The sequence below is a fragment of the Crinia signifera genome, chromosome 1, assembly GCF_055691185.1.
Source record: "Crinia signifera chromosome 1, ASM5569118v1, whole genome shotgun sequence".
Lineage (NCBI taxonomy): Eukaryota > Metazoa > Chordata > Amphibia > Anura > Myobatrachidae > Crinia > Crinia signifera.
In genome coordinates this window covers 186,137,966-186,151,377 of record NC_139217.1, presented here as the reverse complement: position 1 = coordinate 186,151,377, position 13,412 = coordinate 186,137,966, and the positions used below count along the sequence as shown (strand labels likewise).

At 43.2% G+C, this 13,412-nt stretch overlaps 1 protein-coding gene across 2 annotated transcripts in view; it reads left to right on the top strand.

Annotated features, from left to right (window-relative positions):
• The window catches only part of BANK1 (B cell scaffold protein with ankyrin repeats 1), a 418,472-nt gene that overhangs the window by 156,090 nt on the left and 248,970 nt on the right, over positions 1–13,412 (top strand). For both annotated transcript variants that reach the window (XM_083179030.1, XM_083179029.1), the window contains exon 7: positions 7,594–7,790. In XM_083179030.1, the coding sequence (XP_083035156.1) occupies positions 7,594–7,790 (197 nt within the window). The remainder of the gene's footprint in view (positions 1–7,593; positions 7,791–13,412) is intronic.

Genomic DNA, 13,412 nt, shown 5'->3' with positions numbered 1-13,412 from the left:
ACTTGAGAAAGCTCAAGGCCTAGTGTGCTGTGGCAGAGTGGTTGAAAAACTCTGCTCTAAACCAATGTAATGTAAGGGGTTATCAAGCATCTATTATACCACATTGGAAACAATACCTGCACATTGTTTTATGTTACTGTGTTTATGATTCTAATGCAAATAAAAATGCAAATTCCTCTATGCCTATGAGGTTTTAACCTGAAAAGGGGGTGGTATTTTCTATAGTAGCGCACTCTAATAATTCTGTGTATCTAAACCAATGTATGTTTACATTATATTGCTCTCTCACTTTTACTTTGCACCATGCAAGTTTGAATCAGTTAATTGAAAGCCTTCAATATCACTTTTGTGGCTGATTCCCCCTCCTAGCAGGACCATAAATGTCACACTCTTTTTTTTTAAATACAATATCTATAACATACATACATACATACATACAAACACACATGCATACATATATTTATATAAGTTGCTGTATGTGTATGTGTGTGCGCACGTGCGTGTGTGGCACCCTGCAGCGCATCCCACTAGTCAGTGCACTCAGCGCTGGCTCCACCACAGAGAGTGGGTTAATTAAATTCCCCATGACTACGGACACCGGAAGGAAGGAGGCAGGACTCACTCGGGGAGGAGAGAGGAAGCCTGGCGGGTATTGGTGGACCGGACAGCAGGAAGAGAGGCCGGGAGTGATGGGATAAGAGGTCCCCAGGAAGCGGAGCAGAGGTGTGGACCGAAAGGAGAGAGTCGGCGGTGACGACGGGAATGCCCGCCGCACCTGTAACAGTGGGGGTGCAGGAACGGACAGCAGAAGCACGTTCAGGTGCCCAGCCGCATAGAGCAGCGCGAGGGGAGAGAGGGCAGTGGGTGTCCCCACTACCTCCCAGACAGCAGAGCCGGGTGACGGACCGGGCAGCGGCGGTGACAGCGACATCCACCCAGCCAGTGCACCCTGGTGATGAATGGAGACTTCCTCCATTCTGGGACACCGCAACAGTGAGTCCGGCCCTGGTGGCCATAAGTGTGAAGTGACCCCCTGTAAATGTGCAGCCTAGCACTTGTCATGCAGGCTGAAGTGAATCCCGTGTACCCAGTGCAGCCCAGCACTTGTCAGGCAGGCTGAAGCGACCCTAGTGTGCCCAGTGCAGCAAGCAATTGTAAGGCAGCCGTAGTAATTCCTCATCTCAGCCCCCACGGTGACGAGGGAGCACCTACCCTCCCATTGCCCCCCCTGACAGACAGGCCCTTTCAGCCCAGAAATATAGACACTGGCACTTAGCCAGGGCCAAACTAGGTTGCAGCGGTTTACCGCCCGTAGAGGGAGATCCCCACCCCAGTCAGCCCCAACCGGCTAACTCGGGCTACTGATCCGTAGGAAGGCCAGAGTTCAAGAGTGACCCTCCGGCTACTTATCCGTAGGAAGGCCAGAGTTCAAGAGTGACCCTCCGGCTACTTATCCGTAGGAAGGCCAGAGTTCAAGAATGACCCTCCAGCTACTTATCCGTAGGAAGGCCGGGTTGCCCCATAGGGACACCCCCCCCGGGAACTGTACATTGGTTCCTGTACACAGGCCGAATCCTAAAACTCGGGTCTTGGATAATAATGGGGTACCGGTACCAGTTAGTCTTGAGTTGACGTATGGCAAAGTCTGTTAGAACCAGTATTGATTTGTTTCCACACAGTAACTGCACTGATATTGTTAAAAATTAGATTTACTGGCTCTAAGGCGAGTACTGTTAATATATTATGTATGGTATGTTGAGAGTTCCCTGTTTATTCCCGTATCTTGTACCATTGACCTGGTGGGTACAGAAATTGGTTCACCAGAGGTCGTAATATTTCTTATTGTTAGAAAGTGAGAATAAAATCACCCCTGTTCAATTGCATCTGCGCTCTCAAGCCTGCATTCGTTTATTGTCTACCAACCCCCTGGCCGAAATAACCCCTAGCCGTCCGTGGGAGTTACACGTGCGTGGGGGGGGGGGGGGGGGGCACCAATATTTATCTAGCCTCTGGGAAACTGGTATGAATTTATGCTACTTTGTTTAAGAAACATTGCATGAAGACATTACATTTGAAAGAGGTCTTACTCAAAGCATAGATGCTTGCAATAATCATCTAAGAAGCATATATTTATAATCTAATGCTATCTTGCTAAATAATCTTTTGCTCCACTATTTCCTTGTATTATATCCTTGCGTTGGTTAGAGGCACAATCATTTGACAGCTACTATATATGCACTGTAATATAACTGCAGAGTAAACAAAAGTATAACTCTTAAGACTCCAATAAAAATATTCTCTATATTCTAGTCATAAATATGCAACAGTTTTGCTCCCAGTCATATTGTAGGTTTTAGTACTTGCATTGTCAGGTCGTATCCTAGCGATGCAAGCAGCAAGTGTAATCTCCAAGGCCATCTGAGAAACAACAGAAACAGTGCCCTAAGTCTGCTCTGACAATATTGTAACGATCACAGTGACTATTGATTATTCCAGGGGAAAAAAAATTCTGAAATGTAGCAATTCTTAATCTGTCAAGAAATTGTCGGCTTAGGAATTTTAAGTGGCTTTTGGTCTGATTGCTTCTGCTTAATTAACATTCTCTGTGTTATCGATCACTGGGATGTTACCTTAAAATAAATCACGTAATATCGGAATGTAATTGTGCACAGTTTGTTTTATTTACAATCTGTTAAATAGTTTATGCTGATAATACAATAAACACTAAAGCGTGGCATATTTGTAAATTGTATTGTATTTGCATGTTACATTTATTCAGAGGACTCTGAAGTTTGAAAATGTAAATTGGCCCTTATTCAGATCGGATCGCAGTACAAATTTATTCTCAAAATGGGCAAAACCATGTGCACTGCAGTAGGGGCAGATGTAACATGTGCAGAGAGAGTTCGGTTTGTGTAAGTTATTTTGATTCTATGCAGGGTAAATACTGGCTGCATTATGTTTACACTGCAATTTAGATTTCAGTTTCAACACACCCCACCCAAATTTAACTCTCTCTTCACATGTTACATCTGCCCCACCTGCAGTGCACATGGTATTGCCCATTTTGAGAACAAATTTGTACTGCGATCAGATCTAAATAAGGGCCATTGTGTAAAACTAGAGATAAATAAACCAATTCTGCAAGTTCAGTAAGTTTTCAGATTTTGCCTAGTTTGGACATAAATGTGTGATTGATATAGGGTATCCACCATAAAATGAGGCTCATTTCACCATGGAGTTAGTAAAAACCAGTGAAAACAATAAAGTAATAGAAGTCTACAACATCCTAAAAGTGTCATAGTTCTATTTCACATGGGATGTTGCTATGGGCAACTAATCAGAATCTACTTATTTATTTAGCACCTTCTAGAAGATAATAGTACAGGTTGAGTATCCCTTATCCGAAATGCTCGGGACCACGAGCATTCCGGATAAGGGAATATTCCGTTTTTTGGAATAATTTTTTTTCAGCCATATTTACCTGCCCCTGGTGGGTCCCCGATGGTCCCTCGGCGTCCATGGAGTTCTCCGGTGTCCACGGCAGGCCACCAGCACCGTCTCCGGCGTCTCCAGCGGTCCCAGGAGTGCTTTGCGCAAGTTCCCAGGCGCACCGGTGACGTCACCGGCGCGCGCGCGCACTCGCGCAAAGCACTCCTGGGACCGCTGGAGACACCGGAGAGGATGCTGAAGGCCTGCCGTGGAAGCCGGAGGACTTGGTAAGTATTAAAAGAGGGTTAGGGGGGGGATTTTTTTTTTAATTATTCAAAAAAAACACGGTTTTTGGAATAATTCGGATACGGGATGCCCGGATACGGGATACCCGACCTGTATCTGATTAGTTGCCCATAGCAACATCCCATGTCAAAAAAGAAATTTCCCCCAAAGTCTATCAAACACTGCTGTATCAAGTTTTTGAAAACAGCCATACTGTAACTGTCCATCTTGTGATCATAGTAAGTGTAGCTGCCACAAATGTGCAGGGGCGGATCCAGGATAAAATGACAGGGGGGGCACCATGATAAAAAAGGGTTTGGGTGGGGGAGGGGCGGTATTAGTGGTGCCAGTGTACATGCTAAGAGAGCGTCAGGAGAGGGTGGGAATGGAATTAAAAATGGGCCCTGGCATTTAAAGTACGCAGGCCCACCATGGCGACAAAAGTGATGGATGTAGTTGTGCGCGCGCCAAAGGCGCGCTCCGGAAAAGGGTGTGTGGCCACTCAACAGGGGGCGTGTCAACACCATATACAACTTCTACACATTATGCAACAAAATACTAGACCCCATTATACTTGCCCCTTACACATGGTACCAAATGGAATGAGCCAAAATTGACATAATGCCACATGGATTGAGCCAAAATTCAAATAATGCCACATGGATTGTGTCAAAATTCACATAATGCCACATGGATTGAGCCAAAATTTACATAACAACACACATGGATTGAGCCAAAATTCACATAATGCCAAATGGATTGTGTCAAAATTCACATAATGCCACACGGATTGAGCCAAAATTCACATAATGCCACACGGATTGAGCCAAAATTCACATAATGACACACGGATTGGGAAAAAATTCACATAATGCCACACGGATTGAGTCAAAATTCTCATAATGCCACATGAATTGAGACAAAATTCACATAATGCCACATAAATTGAGCCAGAATTCACATAATGCCACATAAATTGAGCCAGAATTCACATAATGTCACACAGATTAAGCCAAAATTCACAATACACTTCATAAACAGGGACATTGTCCACCAAAGGCGCGCATGAAACATTTACACCATAATGTCCATTACACGTTAAGTTACACGCCATTATGTCCATTATGTGTTATGCCAAACACCATAATGCCTATTAAAAATTATGCTACATAAGTGCTGCTTCTCTACATGCTCATTGCCAAGGGTTCCATGCTCATTGCCAGAGGTTCCATGCTCGTTGCCATGTGGGATTACATGCTCATTGCCAAGGGGGAATACATGCTCGTGGTAAATGGGGGACAGCCACCGCCAGGCAGAAGTGATAGCCACTGACAGTGGCAGAGCCTGGCTGTATTCAGAGCACTGCAGGTCCTGACTATTTGAAATAATACCCCTTTCACACCAGAAAATGTATTCCCAGGTTGGCCCCTTTTACACCAGCCTAGTCCCTGCATTTTCTGGTGTGAGGGGTAGAGAAAACCACCCCTCCCCTCTTTAACCAGTTATCTAATTTAACCGGCTATATCTTCGGAACCAACTGACCCATTTAAATGAGACAAGTATTATATTGAAGAACTTTTGAGTGGGCTTTGAATTTTTTTGGTCCAGTGAAACTGGTTCCAGAGTAATCTGCCCTCAAAAACAGCCATGAAATTACATTTCAAAAATAAAAAAATCGGTTTACACGCAATCTCTCTGGAACCGATTGACCGATTTGGACCAGCCTGGTATCATATTGAAGGCCCAGCGACTTAAAATTGAATGAAATCAACCAAGCTTCTGTGATGCCAGGGCGGGAACTGGCAGCCGTTCGAACCGGGTGGGGGTCGGAATTGACGGGTCCCATATTATTCTATGGGGAAAAAACGTTACAGGTTTGCCAGGCAATATCTCCGGTTCCCGGGGGGCTAGAGACACGGGGCTGGGGTCGTTGGAAAGCCCTGGTCCTCAGCTACAAAATAAATGACAGGGGGGGCACGTGCCCGGGTGCCCCCCCCCCCTGAATCCGCCACTGCAAATGTGGATTTTCAGGACCCAGCTGTGATCGTAGTGGTCAAGGGTAGATAATGGATGGTCCTGTAGAGAGATCTTTGGTTTGAACTTGTGCAGCAAGGCAGCTGGCAGACACCAGAGAAGCCAAGAACTTGAGCTGGGTTGGAACCAGATAATAGGACCAGCCATGGATGCATCAGTGACCTGCTGTGGTGCTGCATCAGAATAGTTTTTTTGTGCATCTAGATAGAGTGTCTCTCCTAGAATGTTATTATTTATGTTTATTTAGGGACAAGCAGCATTCTGGAATTTGTATCACCTAATACCAAGTCTTATTTTGTCATCTTTTTTTATTCATATTTTCCTACAATACAAGCTACAGCAGTAACATAATACTGATATTGATGATGCTTCTCTCCTTTTAACCATCACTTATAATACATGCATGTAACATGGTTATTCTTGCCCAAGCAGAGGCAGAACTCTGGGAGGCAATGGAGTCATCTGCCGCTGGGCTCCTGCTCCCAAGGGGGCACCTCTCCTCCCCATGCAAGTATAAATCAGTTATTTAAAAGCCAACAATATTGCTTCTGTGGCTGAGTTCTGAGAAATATATGTGTTATCTATCTATATTTATTAACAGAAATATATATTTTATATAAGGTTTTATTGGGTTGTTTTGTGTATATGTGTGTGTGTGTGTGTGTGTGTGGGGGGGGGGGGGGGGGCACCAATGTATATCTTGCCTCCGGGCATCTGGAACGAACTTACGCCACTGTGCCCAAGGGTGGACTTTTGCATCCGTAATAACAGATAAAATGAAATCTGCATACAAGAGAATCATTTATTCTGATTTTGATTACTGAGTCACATTATAGGATTCTACATGCAGTAGCTTTATATTCTCTCATACAATATATTGTATGTGTTCACTGCTTGTTATAAACACAGGGACAATATAGAATATGTAGAAGAGTTCAGTTTTTTCTGGTATTCTTGATGCTTTTGTAAGCTAATATCCTTTGTTTTTACATTTGCGTTTTCATTGCACACTAATGTATTCATATTAACTTCATATTAAAAACCGTAATCTTTAAATGCACGAAGCGATACATGAACCCTTTTCTAACTTACAGTATCTCCTGATGTTGGTAGTGGGGGGCTGAGACAACACAGTGTAAGTACTCACTGGTGGATCTAAACTCTCTGCGGAAGTAATTAAATATGAAATAAATGTGTTTGTTATTATTACAAAGGGAATTGAGGAGTTTAACAATTAGTTTCATACTTCCTTTTCATAGTCTGAAAAACAACATGATACACTTTCACATTTGTTAAATAAAATATAAAGCATAGTCCATGAACACCATAAATATGGACTGTGGTGTCACTGAAGTGGGTGACACCCGGTACTCCAAATAGTCCCACCTGGACTGCAACTGAAAAGGGGTGTGGCCTTGTGGGAGGGGTTGTGGCCATGTTACACACCCCTGTTTCCATCACTAGAAGGCTTGCCCAGCATTTCCAGAGATGTTGGTCAGCCTCCAGATACTCTCCCTGCAGTGCTGGCTCCTCCTCAGTCACAGGAGCTGGGTACTGCACGATATTGTCACATGTTGCACCTGGCTCTGAGTCATCGAGAAGGCGCTGGCATTTCCTTGCCACCACCTCTGAGGATGACATCTGGTGAAGACCGCACCCCCCAAACACTCCAAGTAACACCTCTGGTTACGGGCTATTGGTGTATCTGTATATAAGATTTAGGGAACTCTAAATACAAACTCGGAATTTGAAGGATTTGTTGATTAAAATGCATGAAACATTCAATGAATGTATTTTGTAAACAGAGCTTAATTGTTTTGATTATTTGGCATTCCATTTTAGACACCAGTTTGGAAGAAATACCTACCTTACTGCATTGTGCAGCGAAACTTGGACTTAAAGAGGTGACACGTACACTAATGCAAAGCCCAGTTGCAGATTCTATTTGCCAGCTTCCCAATAAATATGGAGATGATCCTGCTACAATAGCTGAAAAACATGGCCACCTCGATATTCAAGACATCATCCGTCAATTAGCAGTAAGTCTATAGCTCTTGGCTAAATACTTGTTACAGTTGTTACAGATTTAACATTTTTAAATTGTATTTGAAATTGACAATTCTAGCAAAGCATTTGAAATGAATTCATTTTATAGTTTATAGGGGTTTATTTATTAAAATTAAAATTTATTCAATTGAAGATGGGGTGTTGCCCAAAACATCCAATCAGATTCTACTTCTTATTTAGTTTGCAAACTTCTAGAATATAATAGAATCTGATTGGTTGCTCATAACAACATCCCATCTTCTTTAGAACTACCGTCTTAGTAAATAAACCCCATAGTGCTTAGTAAACAAATATAAAAAATTAAAAAATATAGACAAAATTATGATATATGTACATGTGTACACAAACATTTCAAGAAATGTTTAGCTTTCCGAGTGTGGTATAGAAGATCTACCGTAATTAGACAGGCATTTTGAACATGCTGACCTGATGCATGTTGCATATAGGGTTTTGACCCATTGACAGTCTATCTATACATTGGAACACCCTCTATCCATAATTACTGGGTACACACGGACGGATATATTCAGCCAAGTAATTAAAGTCCATGCGGTAAATCAGGCTTGAAGAGAAATCTCAGTTAAGTGCAGCCTGCAGGCAGGCGCAGACTGTAATTGAATAGCTCTGGACAATCAATTAGCCCATTGCAATTAAGTACAGCTACAGTAACTCAATTCATACCACAGTTTATTTGATGGCTAACCCACACCTCACCAAATGCCTGACTTCCATGACATTGCATTGTAATATACTTTATTAAATCATTTGTTGATAAGACTTTGCATTGTTATGTGTTTTCTAGCCAGCTGTAGGGGTTTATTTATTTTCAGGTTTTACATCTTATAATTATCATTCTTGTCAATTATTAGATAGACTGTACCGAATTGTTCCATAGAATTTTCTTGTTGAATCTCTATATGCTATTTCATGGCGAGCAGACGCGGTACGCGTCCTCTCGACTTGTTCATACCCCTACTATACATGTGGCGAGCAGACTCAGCTTACTAGGCGTGTATTCCACGTGCACTCGCCACGCTCCGGGCTCGGTGACTCGCTGCGCTCGTCACACTTTATAAAATCAACTCCACGCTGACATGGATAGTGGGGGTATGAACAAGACGGAAGGATGCGTACCGAGTCCCCTCGCGGGGCTCGCTACGCTCGACGCGCTTCGGGCTGGCGTGGATAGTGGGGGTCTGTCAGGTAGGTTAAAATGCTCAATTGTTCCCACACAATGTAATAAGTGCTAACTGTGTAACACTGGCTGACTAAGCTAACTACATAAGCTCCAGCTAGCTAGCGAACGGGTGGGAACACAAAGCTGATACTGACAGGGATGCCTGCCTGACTACGCTACTTAAGCGAGCTGCGGGAACACTACGCTGATTCTGACAGGGACACTGACTACGCTGGCTGCGGGAACACTATGCTGATTCTGACAGGGATGCTACGCTAACTATGTAACTGCCGCCGTGAAAATACATAAGTACCGAAAATATTCACCATCTAGGATTCGGTTAAAGGTAGAGGAAAGATTGGGAATGAGAGTGTGTTGGAAAGTTTTATAGTAGGAAAAGGTAAATCCGTCAGGGCCTGAAGCCTTAGAGGGTTTTTGGGACTTAAGTGCAGCTGTGATCTCTTCAGGAGTGATGGGGCGACAAAGTGAAGAAGAGATGGATGAGTCAATCTCAGGGAGTGAGCAGGAGGTTAGATAGTCTGGTAATGATGTGGATGAGGAAGAAGCAGAGGGAGAAGAGCTGGGGGAGTTATATAGTTGGCTGTTAAATTCCTCAAATATAGAATTGATGTCAGTTGGGAGATAACATGTAGTACAGTACCTGTTGAGTTTTTGAGAGAGGGGATAGCCTTGAGTTTGGGCTTCTTGAACTTTGTGGGGAGGTGAGAGAGTCGAAGCTGCATGGCTAAATGCTCAACCACTAGATTAATTATTTTAATAGGATAACAAGTTTTTGCAGGGCTAAATGTGTACTTTTAAATAATTTAAACTAATATGACATGTATATCTGATTTTAAAACTGCAGACACACATTATTTAAAGTGTATTAGCCACATAGGTGATAATTGGATGTTATAAGAATATGGAGAATGATGTTCGCATCGTATTTCCCGTCCTTCACACTGCAACACGGCCAGCATGCCTGTTGTGCGGACCTAGCCTAAAGCTTAGTCAGGGTCCTGGCAAATTAAATCTGATAATAAGGACTCATGCTTATCCTATGATTTACATCTTGTTTGTGCAATGTACACCATGCTGCTAAATAAGCCTTCAACTCCCTAGCTCTGTAGACGCTTCCAAGACCCAAGATTTGGAAAAATCCAAATGAACGAAAGGCAAAATGATTTTTTATTAGAATTGTTCTTCACTTGGACGATCATTTATAATGAGACAATTAATGTGCATTTCAGGCATATTTTAGCATATTTGTGTATTGCTGAGGCTAGTCTGCAGTAATAGACTGCTGTAGGTAATTTATGTGTATTGACCGTTATATTATTGTGTATTGACAGTTATGTATTCAATTCATGTTTTTAATTATGTAAAGGTCATTAACTTCATATTCAAACAGTTCTAACAAATGAATGAGCATTCAGGCATGAAAGAATTTTATCAATCTCTATGTTAAAGGAGACCCCTGAAATTAACTTGTGTGTGTCTGTCTTATTAATGACGTATATGGAAATGTACTTGTTCAAGGCAAACTGAATTCAAGTATGACTTCTATTAAAATATATATTTTATCAAATGTGACTGTGATAAAATATGGAGTTTGGTACTCTTTACCTAGCACGGCGCCCATCGCGGTCATCGCGGGCATTGAATGCACTAAAAAATTGGGTGCGACGCGACCGACGCGATGCCCGCGATTTCCCATAGGGACCAATGTTAAATTTCTCAATTGACCTGATTTTACTGTTCAATGCCTCAATTGACACGATTTTTCCATAGGAATCAATGTTAAATGGCCCACAGAGGCCAAATAGCCACCCTGAAGTGTGAAATGGCCCCCACAATTGTTAACGCCACCCCACGATCAACGTGAACCCGAAGCGTGGCGAGCGGCGGCGGTACGCGTCCTACGACCTTTTCATACCCCCACTATCCACGTCGGCGTGGAGTTGAGAATAGAATAGTGTGGCGAGCGCAGAGAGCCACCGAGCCCGAAGCGTGGCGAGCGCAGCGAGCCCCGCGAGGGGACGAGGATACCTGTGAAGCCCGCGAAGGTACGCGTTTACCTGTGAAGGTATCCGCGTCCCCTCGCGGGGCTCACTGCGCTCGCCACGCTTCGGGCTCGGTGGCTCGCTGCGCTCGCCACACTATTCTATTCTCAACTCCACGCCGACGTGGATAGTGGGGGTATGAAAAGGTTGTAGGACGCGTACCACCGCCCCTCGCGGGCTCGCTGCGCTCGCCACGCTTCGGGTTCACGTTGATCGTGGGGTGGCATTAACAATTGTGGGGGCCATTTCACACTTCAGGGTGCTTATTTGGCCTCTGTGGGCCATTTAACATTGTTTCCTATGGAAAAATCGTGTCAATTGAGGCATTGAACAGTAAAATCGGGTCAATTGAGAAATTTAACATTGTTCCCTATGGGAAATCGCGGGCATCGCGTCGGTCGCGTCGCACCCGATTTTTAGTGCATTCAATGGCCGCGATGCCCGCGATTTTACCTACGATGCCCACGATCAAAATCGTGGGCGCCGTGCTAGGTAAAGAGTACCTGGAGTTTATTCCAAGGCCAGTAACCAGTTAGCCCTGACCATTTTTCTTCTGAAAAAAAAAAAGAAAATAAAATTTTCTGCCTATCTAATTAAAGCCCCTTTTCAGGAGAAACATGTCCCATTTCATGCGATAACACATGAGATCTGGGATATGGATCCAAATCCATGTGTTAGCGCGGCTCTGATGGCTGCGTATCGGGTATTTTGCTTTGCGTGCCTGGGTATTGGGGCTAATTTGCTATCACGAATCAGTTAGCTGCAGTAAATAAATGCAGCTGATTGAATAAAGGCCTAGTTATGGAAAATGTCAAATTCAAGCAAGGGAATTTGATTTTAGCAGTATAGCCCCGTACACACGGGGGGGAGATATATTGCTCAGCAATATATTGCTCTGTGTCTCCTGTTCATCAGCGACCAGAGATGGTCGCTGATGAAAAAGAAACTGCCGGGGGAGCCCAGCAGTGGTAATCAGCTGGTCGCAAGAGCATGTTCCTGCGACCAGCGATCACTACAGGGGTAAAAACGGGAATGCGCATCCGGCGTTATATTGCCGGTGCACACTCCCATCGTGGGCAATATGGTCGCTCAGCGACCATATTTCCAGCGATATTACACAAAATCGCCCCTGTGTGTACGCACCTTTAGTGATTCCTTCCTCCTAAAGGCCAGATGTACTAAGCTTGAAAAGCGATAAAATGGAGAGTGATAAACCACCAGCCAATCAGCTCCTAACTGCCATGTCAAAATCTGTGTTTGAAAAATGACGAGTAGGAGCTGATTGATTGGTGATTTATGAGAACAAGAAGTGCAGGCTGGATAATGGTTAAAAAAAACCTTCTCCAGACCACAAAAACCTGGCGCTTAATGGAGATTAAATATAAATTAAGTTGTACACTTTATATCATTTATACCTGCTGCTGCATGCGTCTTAGTGAGTACGCATATACTCACAAGATAGATTGAAGACACAGAAAGAATACAATAAGGGGCAATGCGCTGCTAGGTATGTCTAAACTCCGAATAGTTCTGCTTGAGCAAAAATTAAATGGGACACACTGTTTTTAGAAGATAATAAAATTTATACATTTTAAAAATTTAAAACACAATTACATAACATGTATCAATAAATAAATTAAGGAAAATGAAAAGAATTATTCAAGCTATGAGGTATCACATTTAGATTGGGTCTCCACTTTTAATATAATCATATGCTGCAGATATACAGTTAAATACAGTCACTTATAGATGTCAGCAGGCTGTCAGCAGAAAGAATGGTAGAGGTCCGCAGAGTAAAGGGTTAATATGCAGGATTTTAAACAATAAAGACAGTCCTTTAGCATGTATGCACACACGCACTTGCAGTATTTGTAGTATAGGCAGGATAAAGTTAATAGCAGGATGTAGTATGATGCAGTTTCTCACCCTTATATACTCCGCAAGTCATGCCGGCAGACTTAGCCGTCTTGAGAAAGTTTCCAGACAATTGGGGAAACAAAACGCGTTGACGTCATCCTTCGGTCTCCTCTAACCAGGGTTTACAGTGGTCATGCAGAGGCGGTGGAACTCATTTCTATATGTCACCTAATTTTCCCCCCTCCCTTACCCCCATTATGCAGAGACAGGACCACTGGTAGGGTTTTTGTCATCCCCCTGCAAACTAGAATGCTTTTCTGTTAGAATTACAGTGCAGGGCCAATTTGTAGGTTAAAATGTTCCACCTCACCATTAGAGGTGGTGGAACTCAGTGTGAAATCAGATATATGTGATGACTCACATATATCTAGAGAGCGCCACACCAGTGGATGTAATCAATATAGATTTATTTCTTTATAAAAATATATAAATTTCAC